At 44.3% G+C, this 26450-nt stretch overlaps 1 protein-coding gene across 1 annotated transcript in view; it reads right to left on the minus strand.

The window, feature by feature from the left end:
- INTS9 (integrator complex subunit 9) overlaps positions 1-26450 on the minus strand; it is a 95585-nt gene that overhangs the window by 18782 nt on the left and 50353 nt on the right. The window contains exons 7-9 of the mRNA XM_079773341.1: positions 12077-12197; positions 10931-11065; positions 1159-1270 (exon numbers count right to left, since the gene is read on the minus strand). Of these exons, the coding sequence (XP_079629467.1) occupies positions 1159-1270; positions 10931-11065; positions 12077-12197 (368 nt within the window). The remainder of the gene's footprint in view (positions 1-1158; positions 1271-10930; positions 11066-12076; positions 12198-26450) is intronic.

The following is a 26450-nucleotide window of genomic DNA, read 5'->3' on the forward strand; positions in this document are numbered from 1 at the left end:
GCCTGCATCCTCTCCAATCTGGGACATCTCTCTCACAATCCAGGACTGCTGGCTCCCAACTGCTCACCTGCCTGCCTTCCTTATTGCCCCTAACTGCTTCTGCCTGCCAGCCTGATCACCCCCTAACCACTCCCCTGCCAGCCTGACTGAGCCTAACTGCTCCCCTGCCAGCCTGATTGCCCCTTCAGGGCTGGTCACCCCTAACTGCCCTCCCCTTCAGGCCTAGTCACCCCTAACTGCCCTACCCTGCAGGCCCGGTTGCCCCCAACTTCCCTCCTCTGCTAGCCTGGTCACCCCTAACTGCCCTCCCCTGCAGGCTTGATCGCCCCCAACTGCCCTCCCTTGCAGGCCTGGTCCCTCCCAACTGCCCTCCCCTGCTGGCCATCTTGTGTCCACATGGGGGCAGCCATCTTGTGTGTTGGAGTGATGGTCAATTTGCATACTACTCTCTTATTAGATAGGATTATATCCAAAGGAAGATAAATTTCTTCCAGGTAGCAAAACCCCCAAGTCTCTCAATTTAATCTTCTCCCAAAAGAATAAAAAAATACCACCACCTAATATTCATAAGAAAAAATACACCTGTTCAGTGGCGTCACTGTTGTGAATTTAAAGTCCATGTACATTAAGTCCTCACTTAACGTTGTTGGTAGGTGCTGTGACTTTAAGAGGAACAATGCATAATGAAACCAATTTTACCACAGGCTCATTGATAAAAACAACAGTTAAGTTCCTGCGGCATCTCCACAACCTACAATGAAACGATGCTGACCCAAACGACATTACTTGAGGACCTGCTGTCCCTTTGACTGTAAGGACCCCTGCTCCAACACCAAATACCACCCGGAAGCAAGAAGATCAAATAAGAATTTTCTATATAAACAAGTGAGAGAATGCCGAGTACCTGTTGTACAGCATGCTAAAAATACGAATTTACCATTATAACAACTATTTTTATCGTACCTTCAGATTGAAGTTGCCTAAGAATTGCTTTTGTTGATGAGTGGTTTTGCAGGATGAGCAAAAAGGGTGAGAGTAAATGGGGAAAGTCCTTAAAAGGCGGCATCTGAGGGCGTGAATAGGAAGAAAGGGGCAAAATACTACAGAAACAAGGTACTGAAATACAAACTTCACGTGTCAGCCAGGTGGCGCACATACCCAGGTTGCTGAAGAACTCGCCCACCATGCCGTCCGGGTTGGCGGTGGGAATCTGGGTGAGGCCTGTCAGGACGAGAACGTCGCTGTTTTTGAGAGACGCCTGGTCCATGGGCTGAAAAATCAGAGTCACACTTAGTAATTTAAAAAGGGATGTTACCTACAAATATAAAGGAAAAAGAGGATATCACATTGCTCTTTCTATGTCCAACTCATCACCAAGTCCTCTTACTTCCTCTGTTGAAGTCTGTCACCAAACAGTGGTTGCCCATGGAGTGTGGGGACTGATGGGGATGGAGGAGACGTGAGCAAACTCTATGGGGTGCTGAGCACATGATATCAAAGTTCATAGCATTGTACATTTAAGATCTTAGGGTTTCACTCTGTATAAATTTTACTTCAATGAAAAACAGCAGGTTTCTATAATGCTTTCTGCTCCTTTCACAATATGATCTCACATTTACCATGGGAGTGGGGGTCTCAAACTTGAGGTGCATCAGAATCACCTGCAGAGTTGGCTGAACCAGGGACTGTGGGCCCCGCCCCAGGGATTGTGATGCAGGTCTGATGGGCCAGAGGATGTGCATTGCTAACAAGCTCCCAGGAGGTGCTCCTGGGCTGGTGTGGGGATCATGCCTTGAGAACGACTAGACTGTGTAATGTGATTCTCAAAGCAACTCTGCGAGCACCTGGAATCAGTGTTTTTATGAAAATGCGCAAGTTGGGACCCCAGGAGTCGAGGTGATTTTCCCTAAGTCTCAGTGGCAGAGGACCAGGAAGAACATGGATTAGGAATTAGAAACATGTGACTTCCTTCCAATTCCATTACTAGCCACACGGCCTCAGCCAAGGCTTGGAGCTGGGTTTCTTGTAAAATGGGCATATGTCTTCACCCATTTCCCTTCACTGATTTCTGAGAGTCTCATGATAATATTCATGATATTCTTGTGAACTATGAAGTCTAATGGTGCACTGTTATGCGATACTCCGGATGCTTTTTAAAAATATATTTTTATTGATTTTTAGAGAGAGGAAGGGAGAGGGAGAGAAAGAGAAACATTGATGTGAGAGCGAAACATGGATCTGCTGCCTCCTGCACTCCCCCTACCAGGCATATGCCCTGACTAGGAATCGAACCAATGACCTTTAGGTGCATGGGACGATGCCCAACAAACTGAGCCAGAGCAGGCTGTTGTATTTTTATTTTCACCTGGCACAATTTAAATTTTTTATTTTTCCCCCTAAGTACATCAGGATTCAAACTGGCAACAAAAATGATTCCATGACTGAGCTGCTGGAGAGCTCATAAGTGTTTTCATTTTGTAACACATCTTTTCCTCGGTTTCATTTAACATACTCATAGGAATGTTAGAAGAAAAAAAGCCAGAAACACAGATTACTAAGAGGCCTCATCCCTCCTTTCTCTGTTCCACCCAGATTTCCCGATAAAAAAATAAAATTCTAAATTGTACTACAGCAAAGAAAGACCCACCATCTGCACTGTTATCTATGAGTACATGTGCCTTTTGATGTATTTTCCTTTAGCATTTTATATAAGCATGGACTTCATTATTTTTTAAACATGACTGTTGTTATATAAGCTGAAAAACATTTCTTTAATAAGAATATAGAAAAAACACAGTTATGATAATTATACTGAACTAGAGGCCCAGTGCACGAAATTCGTGCACGGGGCGGGGGGCGGGGAGGTGGAACCCCTTGGGGGATGTCCGATGGCTGGTTTAGGCCCAATGCCAGGGATCACTCCTAAATGCCCCCTCCCCCCACTGGCCTGGTCGCCCCCAATTGCCCCCCCCTGCCGGTCTGGTCGCCCCACGCAGCCTGCTTGTTCAGTTGTTTGGTCGTCCCTCACTAACCCCCCTGCCGGCCTGGTCGCCCACACTGCCTGCTTGTTCAGTTATTTGGTCGTCCCTCACTAACTCCCCTGCCGGCCTGGTCGCCCCACGCAGCCTGCTGTTCAGTCATTTGGTTGTCCCTCACTAACCCTCTGCTGGCCTGGTCGCCTCTTACTGCCAGCCTAATCATCCCCAACTGCCCCCCCTGCCAGCCTGGTCGCCCCCAACTGCACCCCCCCATTGCTGGCCTGGTCGCCCCTAACTGACCCGCCCCCCACCAGCCTGGTTGCCCCCAACTGCCCCCCCCCCCCCCGCTCAGTCGTTTGGTCACCCCTCACTAACCCCCCTGCCGGCCTGGTCACCCCATGCAGCCTGCTGCTCGGTCATTTGGTCGCCCCTCACTAACCCCCTGCCGGCCTAGTTGTCCCACGCAGCCTGTTCGGTCGTCCGTTCGGTTGTGATGGTCACTTAGGCTTTTATTATTATAGATAGCTTCTAATTCCTATTTGCAGATTATGCTAATGTGTGTAAGAGCTTTTCTGCTGCTTGGGAAGACCTGACCTGTCTGTGCTTCTCCAACAAATACAAATGTATCCACTGTTTCTAGAGAAGGAAGGAAGGTGGGGTAGAGTCCAGTGGTTTAGTAGCACATGTGTAATGAGCCTGGGAATGTTAACTATCATGCATCAAACACAAGGAAACCGGAAGGGTGACAAAAGGGACCAAGTTTCGTTGGGCAGTATTTTCAGCTTAAAATGGTAAGAATTTTATATGGGTCTTATTTGAACAAGCCAATCATGATTCACAGGGCTGATGGGAGATGGGGAAATTCAGAGGCTGCAGCACCCCCTGAAATGGTATATACAATTCTGTGTGTGCCTATGTACATTTCTCTATAGAGTTAATTGGATTGTCTTATGGGCCATGACCCCAAAAAGTTAAGAACCACGGGTCTAAATGAAAACATATAATGAAGAACAAATTCTGGCACTGAAAACATTATCTCTGAACCTCAGCCATCAGCATTGCCTTCCTTTGAAAATTAAATGCCCATAATAAAAAGATAAACAAAAGCATTTGTATAAAGGGATGGTGCTCTAACCAACTAAGCTGTAGAGACAGACTCATAGAAAGAAAGTAGGCAGACAGCTCTGGTGGTGGTGGTGGGTGGGTGCTTAGGGGGGAAGGTTGAGCAAAAAAGAAAAAAAGAGAGACCTCATGGACAACAGTGTGGTGATTGAGCGGGGGTGGGTGGGAGGTGGAAGAGATCATAGAGGGGATAAATGGTGATGGGGAAAAAAGAAAAAAAAGAAAATTATCACACATCTCAGTTGTAACTTAAAACAAACAAACAAACAAAAACCAAAAAGCAGTTCTACAACTTGAATCCCACCGAGTTGGAAGTTATGAAATACTCCATGTCAGGCCAGATGCGGAAGCTGGGACTCCACTTAGATGCTCCTTATTTTAGCTCTATAAATCAGAGACGTTTCTTGCTGACGGCCAGCGCTGCTGTGAGGAAGTAGGCTGACAAGGCTTTTAGTGACCTCTCCAAACCACCACCGTCTCCAGGTCCCACCAAAGGGCAAATGTATACACTGGCTACTATCAATGGCCATGCACTGAGCACTTCAAGTGGGAACATTTTGTTCAAACACACAAGAACAGGAAATTCCATTGTGTACAAGACTCAAATAAAAATGCCTTATAAAGTTGACAATTACAATCGATCTTGTAGAATAAAATTTTGAAAAACCCTAAGCCCACGGATGCTGTAGCTATCATGTCGGTCCTCTGCTGGGTAATTTTTACTGACACTTGCACAGGACATGATAAAAAGAAGACCCAGTTTTTTGGTCCTAGAAGCTTACAGTTAAGTTGAAGAGAAAACTTGTATGTATAATCAGAAAAGAGGGTTTTTCAAAAAGCCATAGAAGAAATAATGCAAATACCAAGAGAGCTAGCATTGAGCATATGAATGCCAGGAGGAATGCGGACCAGAGAGCTCCCCGGCAGGGAAGTCGCTTGTGGATGCTTTTCGGCAGATGGAGTTTGGTTCTAGTTTTTCTTCCTTCTTTCGCCAAGGAACTTAACACAGCCCAGGTCGCTGCCTTTGGAACCCTCCGTGACACCCCTTCCCTCCCTCACACCAAGATGTCCTTCCTACACATGCCCCATGGCCTTCAACTCTTCCTATCCCAGCACCAGTCACACTGGATTGTAACTGCCTATTTACCTGTCTGCGTCCCCAAAGGACTATGAAGCTGAGGGCAAGGACTGTGTATCTCCACTGCCTAGCAAAATGCCTGGCACACAACAAGCACTAAATTAACATTTGTTGAATAAATGAGCCCATGAAAAAAGCACACAGTTTGACAGGCAAGGCAAGAGCATTGCATCCTGGGAAATGCTACACGGGAAGTCAGGAAGGTGGGGAGGGCAACCTAGAGATGCCAAAGGACCTGACTTGGCTGGAATGGAAAGTCTACTTTGGGGCTGAGGAAAGAGATTAGTAGAAAGAGAGAAAGTATAACTGGTAAAGGGCCAAAAAGGTCAGAATCACCAAGACCGGTAGGTGGGCAATAAGGAGTCAACAGTCTGAAGCATGAGAAGACATTTGGTTACAATAATTATAGACAACTAGAGGCCCGGTGCATGAAAATTCATGCACTAGAGTGGGGGTCCCTCAGCCCGGCCTGCCCCCTCTCACAGTCTGGGAGCCCTCAGGGGCAGGAGGCAACCCGGCGATCAGGGGAAGGCGACGCCCCCATCACACCTCTGCTGCTGCCACTGCTGGCAGCGCAAGCCTCGGCCGGCCCTGGTTACCTGAGCCTCGGGCGACCCTGGGCAGCCGCCATCTGAGGCTTGCCTACACCTTGGGCCAGCCCTGGGCAGCTGGGGAGCTGCCACCTGAGGCTTGCCTGCGCCTCGGGCCAGCCCTGGGCGTCTGGGGGGCTGAGGGGACTGGGGGACTCCAGAGGCAGGCGCACGGAGCTCGCCTGCTGCCCCGGCAGGGCTGAGGAGACTGGGCACCACCATCTTTGAGGGCATGGCAGTCAATTAGCATATTCCCTCATTGGCTGTGGGCACCATCTTTGTGAGGGCATGACGGTCAATTAGCATATTCCCTCTTTATTAGATAGGATACCTAAAGGAGGCGGGCGAGACTAAATAGAGAGCAGACACGCTGAAAGCCCCACAGCAGCTCAGACATAAGGGAAAAGCATGTCCATCTCACGGCAGTTGAGATGGAAGAAGCAGATCTACTCAACAGTAGAAAACACCGACATTTGGGAATGGATCAGACGCATAGGACAACGGAGAAAGCAAGACTTTAAGATGACTCCAAAATGTCAGAGACGTAGTCAAAGGGAAATTTAAGAGATGCAATGATTTAAAAGAGTAAGGACACAATAGTACGTCCAGTTTTGGCAAGCTGCAAGTGTTGAGGGGAGGAGAGCAAATGGGTTTATCCTGACCTATCCTTCTTTGATGGGAGAAAAAAGAAACAGCCTTGTGATTGGCTGAGTTGGTCTCTCAAATTTGTTCCAGTCTAGAGACCAAGGTGTGGGAGAGTCCTCAAGGCCAGGAGGGCTGAAGTGGTGGGGTGAACGCTTTTTCAGGTCCCTTTCAGAAAAAGATCAATACCTTAAACACACCAAAGCACTACCAAGAGCAACACCACCAACAAAATATGCCACACACTACAATATTCCATGCTTCAAGCCTTAGCCTGTATCAGTGTCCTGGACTAGCTCAGTTTCTAAAACCAACCAGGAATTCTGTAGCTCTCCACTCCAGATAGTTGTAGCTTTTGCTCTATTACGCTGGTGATTTTCACACCTAAAACTCAAGTCCTGCTGGGAAGTCAGGCAAAATAGCCAGGAAGCTATTGAAATAATGAGTGTTAAGTTGCCTTTTCAAACCATTATAAGAGAAAAACTGGTGTTCAAATATAGGTTCACAAGCCACAAGCAAATCCATTAATTTGATTTCTAAGGCCAAAAAGGCGTTGGCTCTAATAACCAAAAGTGCTCTAGCGCTAGCTAATGCACTTATGGGATCTAGCCAACAGCTACTGTTTGTTTTGTTCTATTAGTATTATTGTTTCTAAACAATGTCCTATACCTCTTTCTGGGCACACTGTACATCTATTTGGTTTAGGTATTTTTCAGTGAAAAAAAATTAAGAAAAAAAAAAAACACACCTTAAATGTCCAACAGTGATAAAAGTTAAACATTTTATTGCATACCCATCTGATGGACTACCAGGCAAATATAAACATCCTGTGGTGGAATACTAATAACCTAAAAAAACTCATTAAATAGTTAAATCAGAAAGAGCAGAAAAGCAGGCTGTAAATAGTTATTTCTTTTTATTAAGATTACAATTTTTATTTTTTCTCTGAGGTTTCTAAGTTTTCCAAAATTACTACACCAAAGATAATGGTCCAATAAGAAATATAAGGCAATCATATTATTTTAAAACAAAACAAAAAGTCTACTGTGCGTCCTGACAAGACAAAGACAGTGAGCACAACAGCGGCTGGATCCCTTTTAGAATCTGAACAGAGAGACAGCTTAGATGTGAGAGAACCTGACAAATTTTGAGAGAGTAAAAAACTAGAATAAATTCTCGGGGAAACCATGGGTCCTGGAATAGGGACAGAATGGCAAGAGCCACAGAGGCCTGGGCACTGCGGGAGAGTAGAGGTTGGGAAAAGAACACCTTGTCCCCTTTTCTCTCGTCTATGCTACTGTTGGCAGACTGTGGCTGCTCCCACACACTGTGAGGAAGAAAATGCCAGGACGGAGGATGAGCGTTCACAGGAGGTGCAGGCAGACCTACAGCCCTGGCTTGTCCCTCACACTCCAAGGCTAACCGGTGGCAAACAAGTCAGGCAGACAAATTCCGGAGCAGAGGATCTTCCTGTGGGGCAAGTAGTGAGAGCTCACAGGGAGACAGCACAGGACCCTGAGGAACACAATACCCACTAAACACAGTAAGCTGCAAACCCACCCCACGTGGCAAATTAGAACACAGAAGAGTAGAATATGCATTAAAAAGTCCACACACAAATAGAATAAAAACAAGTAAGTAAAATAAAAATGACTAAGTATCAAGAAAAATATTTGGAAATACTGTGTATGGAAATATACTTGTTGAAATAAAAAACTCAGCACATACGTTGAAGAGCAGTATGGATACAGCCAAAGAAGGAATTCATGAGCTGGGGGATCAAGAGGAATTTTTTTCAGGAGGCTTCAATAAGAAGATGGGAAATATAAAAGGAAAGAGAGATGGAAACATAAAAGTGTCACTATCTATATACTTGAAGTTCCATAAAGAGAAAAAATAATCAACCACAGGAAGAACTAATTTATAAAATGATTAAGAATTTTCTGCATAAAGGAAATTGGGAGATCGTACAACTCCTCGACACCTAGATTAGTGTCATTATAACGATTCTCTATGTCCTCCAAGCATGAAATCTCCAGAGACAGTGAGCATTCAATATATGTTTGTTGAATTCAAGAACTGCCAATGTTTTCTTGAACTTATATTTCCATTCTTACTGCCTCAGGCTTAACCCAAAGCCGCATTCCCCTGTGCTTATTAGATTGCTAGGACAGCCTGCTATATTCTTCCTTAGCTAGTGAGGGTTCCACTCAAGTATACCAGTGGTTGGCCTCTTTCTGTAAAGTGTAAAGTTTAACTGTCATAATGGTGTGTAAGCATCCGTTAACAATCCATAAACTTATGGGTGTGGCTGTAGTCCAACAAAACATTATTTACAAAAACAGGTTTGTGGGGGGTTCAAATTTGGTCCATGGGCCATAGTTTGCTGACTTTTGAAGTATACTAACAAGTTTTCTCAAACCAAAACTTTTCTTATCCCTTAGAATTCCATTATTCGGGTAAAAGAAAATCTAATTTATTTTCTTTTTTACATACAATACTGGCTGCCAGTTAGGAATGAAAATTAATTACTTAAGTATGATACTCATTACTTTCAAAACCTTATTTTCCCTTTAAATTTACGAACCTTATAAGAATAATTTACTGGAAATTACATCAATAATACTGTAAAGGCTTTGATGTAAGCAGGACAAATAGGAAGAGTTGGCAGCCAAGTAATCTTTCTGTCTTTCCTGGAGGAATAGATCAGGAATGATAGAAGCTGCCAATAAGAAAATTTGATTCAATGAAGCAGGTTAAGATGACATTGATGGGCTTTTGATTTCAATAAGCGGGAAAGGCCCAGAATTCTGCTAGCTATAGGAAAAAATGACAACTTGTCCCCTCAAGACCTTGAGATGAAACTTGATTATAAAAGAAGGTATAACAAAAAAACAATGCAGAGTAGCAGCTCAGGAGCATCCTATAGTTCTAGACTTACAGCAGCCCTTCTTTTTCCCCATATTAAAGAGGGATTTGGACTTCTCCAAGTTATCTACCTATCCACCCATTCATTCATTCATCCATCCACCTGCTATCTAATAACATCCCCTGCCCTCCTTTACAAACATGGAAAAGTACCAGGATTTATAAAATGAATAATAAATCCATTTACAAAATGAATAAAAAATTCTTTACAAACACCTAAAATAGAGTAACTAATGCATTTGTAACAAAGTTTATGTACTTAGCTTATTGCCAAAATGACTGTTGATGAATGGACCAACTTAAAACCTCCCAATAGCTTCCCTCTACACATGAAAATAAAATCCCAAGTTCTCATGATGGCCTCCCGAGCCCTACACGACCTGGCCTCTGCTAACGTCCGGACATCTCTGCTGACCATTCTCAGTATGCTGCACTCAGAGTGGTCTCTGCGCTGCAGACACGCCCGGCTGATCCTGCTGTAGGGGCCCTTCACTGTCACGTCTCTGTGAGACGTTGCCCTCACTGCTTTGTGCGGCTCATTTCTTCAGGTCTCAGTTCCAACAGCTCCTCCCTGGAATCTGTTGGAACTGAGACCTGAAGAAATGAGCCGCACAAAGCAGTGAGGGCAAAGTCTGACCATCCAAGTTAAACTAGTCTCTATCATTCTACATACAACCTTACTTTGTTGCTTTCAGTATTTATATCACAACCTGAAATTACTTTGCTAATTTATTTTCAGCACCCCATACTCTCTCCATACATCCACAGAACTCAGATCCATGAGCAAGGACTCTGCCTGTGGGTCATCACTGACTCTCACACCTAGAGGAGTGCTGGACACATAGTAGGTCCTTAATAATGTTAAATAATTAATATCTGCTGAGTAAACAAGTGTCCACCTCTCTTCCACATCAGGCTATGATTATTAGAAGTGCTGGGAAATCTCAGAATCCTAGAGGTGGCTTTAGAGGCAACAGGATCTTACAGAGGACCCTGAGATTTAAATGTGGGACATGAATAATCTAACTTTGATAAAGTGTATGTGTAGCACATCAAGTTTCAGTGCAGCAGGATGAGTAAGCTCTAGAGAGCTGTTGTACAACACTGTATCTACAGTCAACAGTAATGTCTTCCACACTTAAAAATTTAGCCTGGCTGGGGTGCTCAGTGGTTGAATGTCGATCCTTGTACCAGGAGGTTGCCGGTTCAATTCCCAGGCAGGGCACATGTCTGAGCTCTGGGCTCAATCCCTAGTAGGGGTTGTGCAGAAGGCATTCTATCAATGATTCTCTCTCATCATTGATGTTTCTATTTCTCTCTCTCCCTTTCTCTCTAAAATCAATAAAAAAATATTAAAAAAAATTTATTAAGAGGGTAGATCTCATGTTAAGTGTTCTTACTATGATTTAAAGAAAATGTCTATAAAAACCAAAATTAGGAAGATAAAACACTGCTGATGGTACTCTGGATATAGTCTAAATTTGGCTTAAGTAACCAAAAAGCTGAGTTGTTAAATGAGAATTCAGAGTTACCTGTGGGTGTGTGGTAAGCAAGGAGGATCCCGAGACGTAAGACACCTTCTCATAATGGGACTGAATAATCCAGTTGGAGCTCCCAAGGGCATAGCCGGAGCTGAGCGGGGTCACCTGGACCGCACCAAACAGCTCCTGGAAAAGAACCGCAGGAAGCAGTGATGAGCTTTCAGCAACGCAGTCATGCAGGCAAGTCTGTGGGAGAAAACAGCAGAAACAGCCTTCTCCACTCAGAAACGGTTTCAAAGTAAACCAGAGTCTGAAGTAAAACAGAGAGAGCCATGTGGCAGGCACAGAAAGCAACCCCATCGTTTTGACTTGTCACCTTTCAGAGAGTTCTGGTGCATCCACCTGGCACCAGGCACTCAGGCCTCACTCAGCGAAAGGCAGAGCGGATATATTACCAAATAAACCAGAGACAAATACTTCATTTTCATTTTCTTTACAGGTTAGGTGTTATTCTTACGGTTGTTCTATACCGAATGACTCTGGGCCTAAGTTGATAGAAATGGGAACCTTATCATTATCATGTCAGAACTCAAAAGTTATACTTGCCAAGTTGCGTCTTCATCTCTTTTATGCTCCCTGTTTCCTATTTCACTTGTCCAAACTCTGTCCTAAAGTGAACAGAATGACATGCCTTTCTCTTGACTTGTTACATGCTGGCCAATCAAATGCAGCCAGTGATGGGGAATGCAAGGGTTAGGAAGGAGCCCAGTAAGAGCCTGGGAGGGTGGAGGAAAGGGACAGACACTGTTCTGTCTTCAGCGTGCACAAGTACATGATTATCAATGATCAAATGGCTTATAAAGGGGACTATGGGGTCCTACCATAAAACCAATATGAATAGAAAGTATTCATTGCCAAAACCGGTTTGGCTCAGTGGATAGAGCGTCGGTCTGCGGACTGAAAGGTCCCAGGTTCGATTCCGGTCAAGGGCATGTACATTGGTTGCGGGCACGTCCCCAGTAGGGGATGTGCAGGAGGCAGCTGGTCGATGTTTCTCTCTCATCGACATTTCTAACTCTCTATCCCTCTCCCTTCCTCTCTGTAAAAAATCAATAAAAATATATTTAAAAAAAAAAAAAGAAAGAAAGAAAGAAAAGAAAGCATTCATTAATCACTTAAGATCATATCAACACTCACAATTTTCTGAGAATATCCCACCAGCTGGATTTTACTCAGGGCGGAGTTCACCTCTTGCATTGTATAGCATCTTCTCCAGGTGGATACTTCCACTGCGTCCTTGAGAGGAGAGGGCAGCAGCCTGTAAATGCATCACAATGCCAATTCTTTAGGTTCTAGAGGTTCCTTTCAAGTACTTTGTTCATTTTGTCTAAGTTGTCCAACTTACTGGCAAATAACTGTCCGTGGAATTGTGATCTTTTTTCTTTCTCTTGGTCGTACTGTTCCCTCTTTCATCTCTGGCTCCAGTAATTTAAGTCTTCTCTTTTTTTTCTTGGTCAATCTAGCTAAAAGTTTGCCAGTTTTGTTGACCCTTTCAAAGAACCAACTTTTGGTTTCGTGGATTTTTTTCTATTGTTTTTCTGTTCCTAATTTTGTTCATCCAGCATATAGCTGGATCTTTTTTACTTTTTATTCAGTCTGATGATGTTATTTGACTGATTTTTTAAGCCATTTACATTTAATGTTATTATTGATATAGATAGTTTATGTCTGCCAATTTAATTTTTTTCTATGTCTCATGTCTTTTTCTTCATCTATTTTTCCTTTACTACTTTTAAAAAAAAGATATTAAATGAATATTTTTGGATGTAGCTTCTTCTTTCGTCCCCCCCCCCCCGCCCCCCTTTTTAAGTTATTTCCTTAGTAGTTATTCTAGGGCTTACCACATACATCTTACTTAGCATCTTACTTGTGAGATGCCATTCCTACATGTCATCTCACATAAGATAAATGTTCACAAAAGATAAATGAAATAAACTTTACTCATGGGCCAGCAAAGCAATAGAAATGGGCCTGATTAAACACAGCTGAGGCTTGGCATAAAAGAGGAAAGTAAAACGTGATTTGTGATCTTTCAGACCAGCCTCAGGAACATCCATTAAAATAAGCAAGCAAACAAACAAAATGGGTCATTAGAAATACATTTTATCACTTGCTCTAACATAAGCAAGAACAGACCTGAAAAGTGACTTCTCTGAGAGTCTCAGGACAATACAGACGAAGGGACTTCTGATGAACTGAATGTGTGCGTTAGCTCTGCTCTCTCCTGAAATATCCCTGCGCACTAACAGTAAAGGGCTTCACACACACACACACACACACACACACACACGCACACACACACACACATACACATACAGACACGCACGCATGCACCCTCAAGACAAAGAGAAACAGAGAAGAGACAATAGCACCTGCATTCTAGAAAGTAAAAAGTAGGACAAATGGTAACTGTCTTAGCAGACCAAGGAAAGTTCAATTCAAGCAACTTAATTTATACCACAGAACCCACAAAAAGCTCAGCAATTGAAAACAGTAGGTATGTCTAGAAATAAAGTTGAAGATGGGCCTAAAAACAAGAGGATTTATTTAAAAAAACACACAACTGATTAAGAAATAGAACCTTCCAGTTCTTCTCACTTATCCCATACAGCTCAGCAATTGTCCCTTCCCCTCCCATGCATATCCCAGAGGTCATTCTCAGGAGAGAGTAAAAGTGAGAGTCAGGACAAGGAGAAACCCTCAACCAGCGAAGGCAGTATTTTTAAGCAGAAGTTTATATACTGATGTCTGGGTTGCAGGCTTGATCCCCAGTAGGGGGAATGTGGGAGGCAGCCCATTAACAATTATCTCTCATCATTGATGTTTCTCTCTCTCTCTCTCTCTCTCTCTCTCTCTCTCTCTCTCCCTCTCCCTCTCCCTCTCTCCCCTTCTCCTTTCCTCTCTGAAACCAATAAAAATATATTTTTAAAAAATTATACAAGATGTGAAAGAGCCATATAAATGAAAAATCAGAAAAGCTTTAAAATGATGTGGCAACTCAATAAATAATTAGAAGTCATAAAAAATCAGAAATGAAGACTAAACTAATAGATATACAAGAGTGAATAAACACAACAAATAATACTGTTAAGTAATATATAGGAAGAAAAAAAATAAACACCAAAAAGAAATGAAGAGATAAGAATTTGAAGAAAAAAGTGGCAATGTGGCCTGAAGACAGGCGAGAAGATGTAACACACAGACCATGGGAGCCCCTGATAGAAATCCAAGCAAGGGAACAGAACAAATACCAAAAACCATGATTGCTAACCTAAAAGGAGGTTTGAAACTACATACTGGAAGAACACGCTACATACCTGAGAATACTGACGCAGAAAAACTAACACCAGATATATTCGGAGAAAACATTTAGACTATATAGAAAACAGACAAATAAAACTTTGGGTGTATAGGTTAAAAGAGCAAGTGACTTATAAGGGAAAAAAATTAGATTCTATTTGTGTTTTCAACAGTAATGCTTTACTAGAAGAAAACAGAGTTAACTTGTTTAAGACACTCAGAGAAAGAAAATGCAAGCTGAGAATTACACATCTAGCAAAACTGACTTTCCAGGTCACAGAGCACAGATAAAGAAATATTAACCCGCAAGAATTTGGGTACATTGTTCTTGTAACCCCATCCTGAGAGATCTTCTGAAGAATGAGTTCCAGACAACCAAAATGCTGACAGAAATACATGGGTTGGTAGTGAGCATTAAATATATAAAATATACTAGAAGCCCGGTGCACGAAATTCATGCACGGCGGGGGGTTGTCCCTCAACCCAGCCTGTACCCTCTCCAATCTGGGACTCCTGGAGGGATGTCCGACTGCCCGTTTAGGCCCAATCCCACCAGGATCGGGCCTAAGCGGGCAGTCGGACATCCCTCTCACAACCCAGGACTGCTGGCTCCCAACTGCTTGCCTGCCTGCCTTCCTGATTGCCCCTAACCACTTCTGCCTGCCAGCCTGATCACCCCCTAACCACTCCGCTGCCAGCCTGGTTGATGCTTAACTGCTCCCCTGCCAGCCTGTTTGCCCCCAACTTGCCTCCTCTGCCAGCCTGGTCACCCCTAACTGCCCTCTCCTGCAGGGTTGATCACCTCCAACTGCCCTCCCTTGCAAGCCTGGTTCCTCTCAACTGCCCTCCCTTGCAGGCCGGGTGCCTCCCAACTGCCCTCTCCTGCTGGCCATCTTGTAGTGGCCATCTTGTGTCCACATGGGGGCAGGATCTTTGACCACATGGGGGCAGCTATATTGTGTGTTGCAGTGATGATCAATCTGCATAGTACTCTTTTATTAGATAGGATAGAGGCCTGGTACAGGGGTGGGGGCCAGCTGGTTTGCCCTGAAGGGCGTCCCGGATCAGGTGGGGGTTCCCTTGGGGTGTGGGGCGGCCTGAGCGAGGTGCCTATGGTGGTTTGCAGGCTGGCCACGCCCCCTGGCAACCCAAGCAGAGGCCCTGGTATCTGGGATTTATTTTCCTTCTACAATTGAAACTTTGTAGCCTGGAGCGGAGCCAAGCCTGCTGTTCCCTCCGGGGTGGCAGCCATTTCTATGGCAGTTAATTCACCTTCTACAATTGAAACTTTGTAGCCTTAAGCGGGTGGGCCCGGCCAGGGTGTGCGGAAAGCTTTGCTTCCCCTGTTGCCGGCGGCAACCCTGGCCTGCTCTCTCAAGCTCCATTCTGCCGCCATTTGTTTGAATTTGTTTACCTTCTATAATTGAAACTTTGTAGCTTGAGTGGAGGCTTAGGCCTGCAATGGCTATGGAAAGCTTGGTTTGCTCTGTTACCTGGGAAACCTTGCTCTCTGTGGCTGTAGCCATCTTGGTTTGGGTTAATTTGCATACTCGCCCTGATTGGCTGGTGGGCGTGGCTTGGATGGTGGGCGTGGCTTATGTAGTGGAGTGATGGTTAATTTGCATATTACCATTTTATTAGAGAAGATAGTTATTTGTGGAAGACCAAATGAAGGTTAAAAGGAAGAGAGGATACTATATAAAGGTTATATGTTCTGACAATAGAAAGGAAAATATATATGACCTGTCCTCCAAAAAGGCCTATAAACTATGACCAATTCAGTAGCAATGAGCACTGCTAGCAACCAGAATGGGAATGAAAATTTCATTTCCCATTACAAGAATCCAGAGTTTCTTGGAGAAATGGGTGATTCCAGATTTGGGGCAGGTAATGTAGAAGAGGTGTCTTAAGCATCCTGCTACATCAGATAGAGTGGGTTGTGATTATATTGGGGCAGAGAGGGGCTTTTGAATTAACTGAAAATTTTCTACCAGTATTTCTCAACCTGGGTAGTGCTTATAAGGTTGGTGGCTTTATAATAATTTATTAATGATAAATATTAATTTTGTGTTTTTTGTGTGTTTTATAATAAAAAGGTAAATATAAAAAATAGAAAATTTTATACTAAAATAAAAAATGATAGCAAAAATAAAAAACTCATAGAAAGGTTGAGAAATAAAGTTAAAAGAATATTCCAAGCAGAAGAACAAACAAAAACAGAGATGGAAAAGAGAAAATAATTTGAGTGACAATTCAGGAAGTTCAACATCTAAATAAAAAGAGTTCCAGAAAGAACACAAAAAAATGAAAGAATCTAAAAAAATAAGGGGGGAAATTTTTTTAAAAACCAGAATTGAAGTTCTTGATTTTCTAGATGGGGGGTCAGCAAACATCTTCTCTGAAGGGCCACAGATATTTTAAACTTTGCAGAGCACAGTCTCTGTCAAATTACTCAACTTGGCCATGTAATGCCATTGACAATATGTAAATGAGTGACTGTGCCAATAAAACTCTGTAAAAACTGGGGCAGGGCAGGTTTGGTCCATAAAACGGGGGCCTGGCCAGAGCTGCCACCCCTGTTCCTGCCACCCACTCGGTACTCAGCACATGAATGAAAACTATCCCTTAGGAAGACATCATAAACGTAGAGAACAGAGAGAAATTCTACAGGTTTCCACAGAGCAATCTACAGGACACATACCAAAAATCTACACTCAATTGCATTGGACTTTTCAATGGCATTTCTGGGAGCTAGAAGAATAGAGCAATGCTTTCAAAATTCTAGGAATAAATTATATCTCATCTGCATTTCTATCCAGGTGTGAGGGTAGAACATAGGCATTTTAGACGTGCAGGGTCTCAGATAGTTTACCTCCCAAGCATGCTTTCTCAGGAAGCTATTGGAGGCTGTGTCCAGCAAATGAGGGTGAAAATAAGGAGGGGGAGGGCCAAGGGCAGGAGCAGGACTTAGAAAATGGAGCTTCTAACAGAAGAAAGAGGCCCAGAAACCTTGAGGATCGTGGTGAAGATAATCCTAACCTGAAAGCTGTGCAGCAGGCTCAGGAGCAGCTAAAATCAGACCAGGGGAACAGAAAAAACTCCGCAAGAGGATTTCTTAAGATAAAATTGTTAAAAAACAGAGTTTGAACATACTGAGGAGAGACTGCTAACAAGTGAGGCAGAGGTTGGACATAAATTAGTAATAAGTACTTTGAAAACGAAGCAAATAAGCAAACAAGTTAATTAGTAACTCAAGGAGAAACAGAAAGTTGTGCAGAAAGGAAAAATTATCCTAATAATGTCATATGGCCTGTGAATGGCATACTAGAGATTTAGCCAAAATAGATACAGATCATGTTGTTACAATTCCCTTTACCTGTTTCTTCAGCAACAAAATACCTTCTACATAGAGAGTCACATGAAGATTTTCTTACTTCACTTATCTGTCCTCTTGCTTTAGGTTTCACAGTATTTATTCAATAAAGATTTACTTAGTCCTAACTGCGGTCTTAGCATTAAGCCCTGTACAACATAAAGGCCTCTGCTCACAAGGAGCTCAAGTTTAAGAAAAATTTATAACAATACAAAGCAATAAAAGAGCTGTGGCCTGGCCGGTGTGGCTCAGTGGTTGAGCGTCAACCCATGCACCAAGAGGTCACTGGTTGGATTCCCAGTCAGGGCACACACATGCTTGGGTTGTGGGCTCCATCCCCATTAGGGGGCATGCAGGAGGCAGCTGATTGATGTTTTCCTCTCATCGACGTTTCTCTCTCTCTCTCCTTTCCCCCTTTCCCTTCCTCTCTAAAAAAAAAAAAAAAAAAAAAAAAGAATTGTCAAAAGCCATGAGCCAGTCCTGGCTGATGTGGCTCAGTTGGTTGGGTGTCATCCCATGCACCAAATAGCTGCTGGTTCGATATTCCGGTCAGGGCATATGCCTGAGTTGCGGCTGGATTCCCAGCAGGGAGCGTGCAAGAAGCAGCCAATTGATGTTTCACTCTTGTGCTTGCGCGCTCTCTCTTCCCCTCTCCCCCTTCCCCTTCGTCTCTAAAAATCAATTTAAAAAATCTTAAAAAAAACCCATGATTCATCCTTGACTGTATATTTGCCTTCACTCACAGGAGGTCCTAAGTAATATATTAAAAATGAAAATCTTCATACACACACACCCTCCTCCACTTTAATGGCTGGCCATTATAATCAGGATAAAATCTAAGGCTCTTAGTGAGGTAGGATAGTAAGCAGCTAGAAAAATTCCTGGGCAAGTGGAATGGGGAAACTGAGACAAGATAATTAAACAAGGCCAAACAATTTGACTGATTTACAGACAGCTAGTAAATCGCAAGATCTTATCTTCCCTAACCAAGGACATCTGAGAACAAACGGTGTATATACACCTCTCCTCCCCGACCAGAGAATACAAGCTTACATCACTCTGGTCGGGTAAATAGAGGACAGAGACCCAATTAATGCCATTTGTGTCAGCCAACCCCAAGGGCAGATGAAGTCAGGGGAACAAATAACAAAAACCCAATTAGAGCCAGACAAGCCCAAGATAAAAATAAAATCACAAAGGCAAACGAAGAATAATCCCAAACTTGCCTGTATGCTCATTTTGATGCATCAGCATATTAAAAATGCACCTGGAAAGCTGATGAAAATTCTACCAAAGCCCTTCTTTAAGACACTCGCCCACAGAAGAGAGATAAAACCCTCCAGACAAAGGGTACCAGCGCAGGTTTACTCTAGAGTAGCGGTTGCCAACCGGTGGTCCGCGAACCACTGGTGGTCCATGAGGTCCAAAAGGTTGGCGACCGCTGCACTAGAGCACACCCATGCCCCTTCTCGGGCATGAACTCTTTACTTTCTCCTAAACCCTAAAGGTGCCCACGAGACTTGCACCCAGGGCAGCAGTGGGCAGTGGCAGCTCGTCCAGGGCTAGCCCTCTGATCCTGTCTCCAAGGCCCCTTTTTCTCTGACTCTCCAGTGAGCTAAAAGCAGCCCCACCTTGACTTACTTCTGTCATTCCAGCCACAAAATACTTCCACATAGAGTCACATGAAGATTTTCTTATTTCACTTATCTGTCCTCTTGCTTTAGGTTTCACAGTATTTATTCAATAAAGGTTTTCATACCCAAGTGAGCTCACAGCAGCCTCACCCTGACTCACTTCTCTCCTATGATGTTTCTAGGGAGTCAAAGCAGAGCGCCTCCTAGGCTCTCCTGTTGCTTCTTCTCCTTTGTTTCGCTGTCCCCAGCCTTAATAAATGTGCTCTCAAAACCACCTGGACTCGTGTGGCGAAACCTCTCCTGCACAAAGTCAACAGCCCACCCGCTCCAGGCCGGTCCCTGTCTGATAACATCAGTATGACTTTATAAATTCCTTCTTTACCGAGGTCCTGCCTCAGCCTACACCCTCGGACAACATCATGGGGGTTAGGGGTGCCGATCCCTGCACAGTCAAAAATCCATGTAACTTTGATTCCTCCAAAACTTTCTAATGGCCTATTATTGACCACAAGCCTTACCAAGAACATAAACAGTCAATTAACATACTAGTATTTTGTATGTTAAATGTATTACATACTATATTCTTATCATGAAGTAAGCTAAAGAAAAGATGTCAGCCCGGCCAGTGTGGCTCAGTGGTTGAGCATCGACCCATGAACCAGGAGGTCACAGTTCGATTCCTGGTTGGGACACATACCCAGGTTGAGGGCTTGATCTCCAGTGTGAGGCGTGCAGGAGGCAGCTGATGGATGATTCTCATCACTGATGTTTCTCTTTCTCTCTCTGCTTCTCCCTTCCTCTCTCTGAATTCAATAAAAACATGTGTGTGTGTGTTTTTTTTAAAAAAACGATGTTAATAAGAAAATCAGAAAGGAAATACATTTACAATCCTGTACGAGTTCATTTTAAAAAGTCCACGTAGAAGTGGACCTGCACAATTCAAACCCCTGCTGTTCAAGGGTTGGTGCTACTGAGCTATAAACCGCTCTCAGTGCCAGGCTCCCTCAAGCCTGCAACCTCCCTGTTGCCTTCTTCACGTTCTGTGAGGACGATGCTTACTGCTGCCCTACTCCTGCTTTAAAATCTAGGCCATTTGTCGCTTTTTCTCAGTCTTGGGACACTGGAGTAGGCCAGGGGCACATCCTATATTCTTTGGGAAACAGCCCGACCTGAGTATGAGGGACAGGAAGAGGTACTGAAGCTCTGCTGGACGAGCTGCGGGCAGGGGTCAAGGCCACAGCTTCCCTTTCCCTTCGGTCTCCCTGTGTCTCTGCCACCCACGCTGAGGAAGGGAAGTTTCTCTCAGAGGCGCTGTGACATCATGGGGGGAAAAAAAGACCTCTTTCCCTCTGTTACCTCTTGACCTCTGAGCCTCAGTTTCCTCATCGGTAAGACAGGGAGAGTATCACCTTCCTTTCAGAGTTGTCCTGACAGGTAAATGATACAGTGCACGTGTCTGGCAGAGAACAGATACTGAGTACAGATGGTCGCCAGCCCTCCCCAGCACACACAGCCATCACCGCCCAGCAGCACTGTGTCTTCCAACAATTCAGCCCAAGGTGATATACCCCGATGAGCAGCGATGACTACGAACTTGAGTGGCCCAGGCACTTCTCCTGTAAATTCCTCAGGATTACAGAACCCCATGGCTTGGGCCTCCTAGGGCCGCCCTTCATAAAAAATAAAGACTTCTCACACTCTGAGTTGGAGCAGAAGGCTCCTTAACTTTATCTGAGAGCTGGAAGGCTGTTGTGGGAGTGGCTAGAGAATGGGGAGCATAATAAATGACACTTGCCATCCAACTGCATCCCTCAACCCAACTGCATTTGTTTTATGTTGCCCTCAGCTTTGCCCAGGCCCTGCGACTGAGCCGCCTGTCTGAGAGGCTGAGCTCAACAGCCACACACAAGGCTGAGGTAAGACTGCTCTCTCTCCTCTGCCCTTCCCTCTCATCTCTTGACAACTAGTACTGCCGTTACCCAAACTACCACCCGGACTCTGCTTCCTTCCCTCGACGGCCCTTCCAGCATCCTCTCCCCTTCCCATCCAGGACAATGTTCTGTGAAAATTAAGCCGATTCATGTCTGAAACATTCTCTCTCCAAGTGAGGCATTTGGTTCCTTTAACGTTCCCACTCTCTGCTGGAGGGTAAACAATCAGACATGCAGCCTCCAGAGTAAGCTAGCACATGATCCCAGCCCTAGGTAAGGGAGAGAGGGAAGACTGAACATGCACGCATATTTCAGCCTGGATCTTTTCCCATCATTCCCTCCCCTCAGGAGAAACAGCACAGAAATTACAAACTTACGTTCCGGAGAAACTGGAGAAAGCATCTGTGTAAACAGAAATGGTCATGATGGTTTCTGATGACCCGTTTAGTAAAGCAATGTTGGAAGAAGGAGAAGAGTCTTGTTCAACACAATAACAAAAACAGTAACTTATCCTCTTATCCCAATACTAGAGGCCTGGTGCACAAAATTCATGCACTCGGGGTGGGGGTGGGGGGGAGGGACCCTCAGCCTGGCTTGCGCCCTCTTGCAGTCTGGGAGCCCTTGGGCGGTGTCTGACAGGTTAGGCCCACTCCACATGGAGCAGGCCTAAGCTATCAGTCGGACATCCTTAGCACTGCTGTGGAGGTGGGAGAGGCTCCGACCACGGCTGCTGCACTCGCCAGCTGTGAGCCCGGCTTCTGGCTGAGCGGTGCTCCCCCTGTGGGAGTGCACTGACCACCAGGGGACAGCTCCTGCATTGAGTGTCTGCCCCCTGGTGGTCAGTACGCGTCATAGTGACCGCTCGTTCCGCTGTCAGGCCAAAACCAGCTCTCCGACATCCCCTAAGGGGTCCCAGATTGCGAGTGGGCACAGGCCAGGCCAGGCCGAGAGACCCCACCGGTGCAAGATCGGGGCCGGGGAGAGACATGGGAGGTTGGCCAGCGGGGAGGGATATGGGAGGGCCCCAGGGCGTGTCCAGCCTGTCTCGCTCAGTCCCAATTGGCCAGACCCAAGCAGCAAGCTACCCTACCAGTCGGAGCGTCTGCCCCCTGGTGGTCAGTGCACGTGATAGCGAGCAGTTGAGCGGCCTTAGCATATCATTAGCATATTACACTTTGATTGGTTGAACAGCCAGCTGGATGACCAGACAATTAGCATATTAGGCTTTTATTATATAGGATATCATACTAGAGGCCCAGTGCATGAATTCATGCATGGGTGGGGTCCAGCCAGCCTGCCCTGATCAGGGCTGGTCAGGCTGGGCTGGCCAGGGGAAGGGGCCACGGGTGGTTTGCCCACCAGCCCCGCCCCTGATCAGTTGGGGGGTGATCGAGGGTGGGGCCAGCCAGGGGGAGGGGCCGCAGCCGGTTGGCCATCCAGCCCCGCCCCCAGTCGAACTCCCGGTTGAGGGGACAATTTGCATATTAGCCTTTTATTATATAGGATTATTCACACAGTAGTATCGTTTTCATTTCTGTGTCCTCCGCACTGAGCATAGCGCCAACATAAAGACATTCAGAAGACAAATACCTGTTCTCGTAACACCTCAGGAAAGGTAAGAACCAGTGAGTCAATACTAATGAGTGCTATCTGAACGCACCAGTAAGTTTGGGTGGAAGCGAGCCCTAGGACAGTGGGCGAGGTGGTGACAACAGCAGGGAGGAACCAACCAGTGAGCCAGCAGAGGAAGGCTAAGCAGGTCCCAACGGAGCCTCGGCTGACCTGCTCAGTGTAGGGTTTTGTGGCAGGCAGCTTCTGACACAGCTCCCGAGGATCCCACCTCCTGTTCACCCCCTTGTGCTGATCTACTCCCTGAGTGTGGCTTGCTTCTAGTGCAGTAATATGACAACGGCCACGGGTTGTCACTTCTAAGGTTGGGTCCTCTTGCCTGTTAGCTTTGATTTAACCAGCTGCCACGTTGTGAGATGCTTGGAGGTGAAGCCCTTGGCAAGGGCCTGAGGGAGGCTTCGGCCCAAAGTCCTTGAGGAACCGAATCCTGCCAACAACCACGTGAGTGGGCCAAGGAGGGATCCCTCCCAGAGGAGCTTGAGATAACCGGCCTGTGGGAGACCCGGAGCCAGATGACCCAGTTATTAACCAATCAGAAAGCTTTCTGAGGCCTGTTGTAGTACAGAAGCAGTGTTTTATTACCTTCCCTAAGTGTGAGCTTTTCTCGGGTCTCTTCAATGACTTTTTTACAAACTCTGTTTGTACAGAACTTCTGTAGAAGGCTGATGTGCATATCTCATTTAATTTTGATTTTTGCTTCTTTTAGTTGCAATATTGAGCAATTAACCTCTTTTTTCCCCCCGCCATATTTCTAAATGAGGGTAAAAACTTCCCTCCCAAATTGTTGTGAGCACTACAGCAAATGCGTAATAAAATAGATATTGATATGTAAATAAATATATATGATATTCAGTACATATTAATTCCCCCTGACCCTTTTATTCTTCCATTTTCTGGGTACCTTGTATACTCACTACACCCTTCAGATCTAAAACTACCTAATTATTTGCCATTTCTCTATTTGGAAATGTCTAGAAGGTTTCCTTTCTCATATAGGTTTGGTGACTATATTTTCACAAACAATTTGGATAAGTTTTCTATCAGCTAGACAAGAGACTTAAACTAAAAATCAGTCAAATATATTGTTGGCATTTTCAAAGGTACAAAGTTTCATTCTTGTTTTACATAATGTGATCTTGCCATTATTTTCTCTCCTTCCTGGTGTGCACTGGGCTGGTTTTATTTTAACTAAGCCATTCTACCATGTTTTCACCCACATCGCTCCTTTCTCTTAGAATAATCTCTGTCCTCATTCAAACCCTACTTACCCTGCCAAGACTAGCCTCAGTCTTGCCACTTGGTACCTAATCTTTGCTTGATAAACTCGAGTACAGGACTGTCTTAAACTTCTGGGGGCATTTTTCTACTAACTGATTATAATGCCAGGCACTTGGTAGTTCATCAACAAATAAGTGTGAAGTTCTCTGAATTCCATATTTATACCCACGAATCTCCTTTTACTCTTTTGAGCTACTTCCTTCCTTCTATCTCCTAACATCTTGTCTTTAACATCTTGTACCTTAGCTTTCCCTAGAACTCTCCTTACCCTCACCTGCGGACATTATCATACAGAGGCATTTAGAGAGCCATTCAAAGCCATTAGGATTATTGGCTGATAAGGAAATACAGTGGAAACAAGCTCTGGGTGGTTTTTTTTTTTCTGGCTTTCTAATTTATCAAAGTCAAGTTCTCAGAGTCTAAATGTTTCATAAGTACTTTCTAAAAGATTTCCTTGTTTTGTTTTGTTCTTATCACACTCGAGTGCCTACTAAAGGGCTTCCCAGTGCTCTGACACCAGGCCAGAGCTCTGCCTGTTCTCCCACCCAAAGCACAGGCAGCGTCCCAGCATGAGCTTTTGTGAAAAGGGGAGACTTGAAAGTCCACTGGGGCCACTTAGAAGCTTGTAAATAAAACACTGGTTGGGATTTTTCTAAGAGTTTGATGAATGAATGAACAAAATGAATATAAGAGCAAAATACAAAAGAATATAAGCAGCAGAAAAGTTGTTTCCTCCCATTACAGCAAACTGTGCTTGACACACACGTGGGTGGGGTGTGGTGGAGATGTGTGAGCAGAGTGACATCTAGATAGTTCACTGAATGTGGAGTTTCAAAAACCATGCATTTAATAGTAACCTGAAACTAGATTAAAACCCCGGAATTTTGTTTTAGATCAATTTATCTCTAAAACGGACAAAGGCAATTGCTTAGGCTACCACAGGGTAACAGAAACAATTCCTGAGAGCACCTAAACTATCTCTGCTTTAATTCTGTGCTCATGAAAAAAAACTCTTTATCTATAATTTGATCTCGTAAGTGGACCTGCTGACCAAAACAGAGTGTCCTAGAGAGATGAACCATTCTAATTCGGGAGCCAGGCAGACGTCTCAGTGTAATGTGATTACATGGAATTTTTGTGTGTTAGTCAATATCCTGGAAGTTGGGTTAGCCTGAATCAGAGGCTAATCAACTCTGAGCGAAATGGGATGATTAAGTTTCTGGGACTGCAATGCTGAAGAACACGCTGTGAGGACTCCAGCAAAGTACCGCCACTCCACAGGGATCTGCTTAAGGAGCCTCTCCCTTGGACGTCTTTAAAAAGTGTAACATATGTGAGCTTAGAGATAATTTAACTCAATTCTTTTATTTCACAGGAAAGGAGACTGAGTCCCAGAACCTGAATGACAGCACTAAATAACTAGAGGCAACAGAGTTAGAAAATGGTTTAAGAGACTTTGAATGGTGACCACACAACATACAAATGATTTATTAGAGAACTGTACACTTGAGACCTATATTTTATTAACTGATGTTACCCCAATAAATTCAGTAAAAATTAAAAAAAAGTAAGTAGAGAGAGAGAAAGAAAGAAAGAGAGAGAAAGAGAGAGAGAGAGAGAGAGTGAGAGAGGAAGGAGCGAGAAAATGGTTTCCCTTCTACTATCATACCTTGCTTTAATCAGGAAAGGCAGAGTCTAACAAAAAATTAGTCTGTGGAAGGCAGATGTATCCTGGTAACTGGCAGGAGGCTACGTGAGCCAAGTGCATCATTCAAGGGTAAAAGGATGAGGGTGTCTACTGAGTACTACTATGTGCTTACCACTGGGGAAAAAAAAAAGACTTGACTCATATTGCTCATTTAATCCCCCCAACAACCCTCTGAAGTTGGTAATAGTATTCCTAGTTTATAAACGAGGAATTGTACCTAGAAGAAATAACTTGCGCAAGCTAAGAAGCAGATCTGAAATTCAAACACCAGCCTATTTGACCTCCAAGCCCACAGCTTTAATTTTCTGCCTACGAGAGTCAGACCTGATAAATTCCTCTATAAATACCAAAGAAGTGTCAGAGCCGAGGAACTTCAACTAGAATATGATTGTTTTTGGTTTTATATCTTCTGTAAGGTATGAACTCACATTTTAAGCTCTGAGTACTGAAAATTGCCAAAACATTTCAGCCTGGAATGTATCAGTGCATAATTCCTTAATGCTTGTGAGCCTTATGACAAGAACCTGAATTATAATTGCAGATTTCTAGTCTTATACAAAAAAAATGGCAGCCTTAAACAAAAAAATACTAGAGGATGGGTTAGTTTCTTAAGTGAAATATTTTGCTTTGAATTTTCCCATTAAAATATCTAAACTCT

The sequence above is a fragment of the Cnephaeus nilssonii genome (assembly GCF_951640355.1).
Source record: "Cnephaeus nilssonii genome assembly, chromosome: 5".
Taxonomy (NCBI): Eukaryota; Metazoa; Chordata; class Mammalia; order Chiroptera; family Vespertilionidae; genus Cnephaeus; species Cnephaeus nilssonii.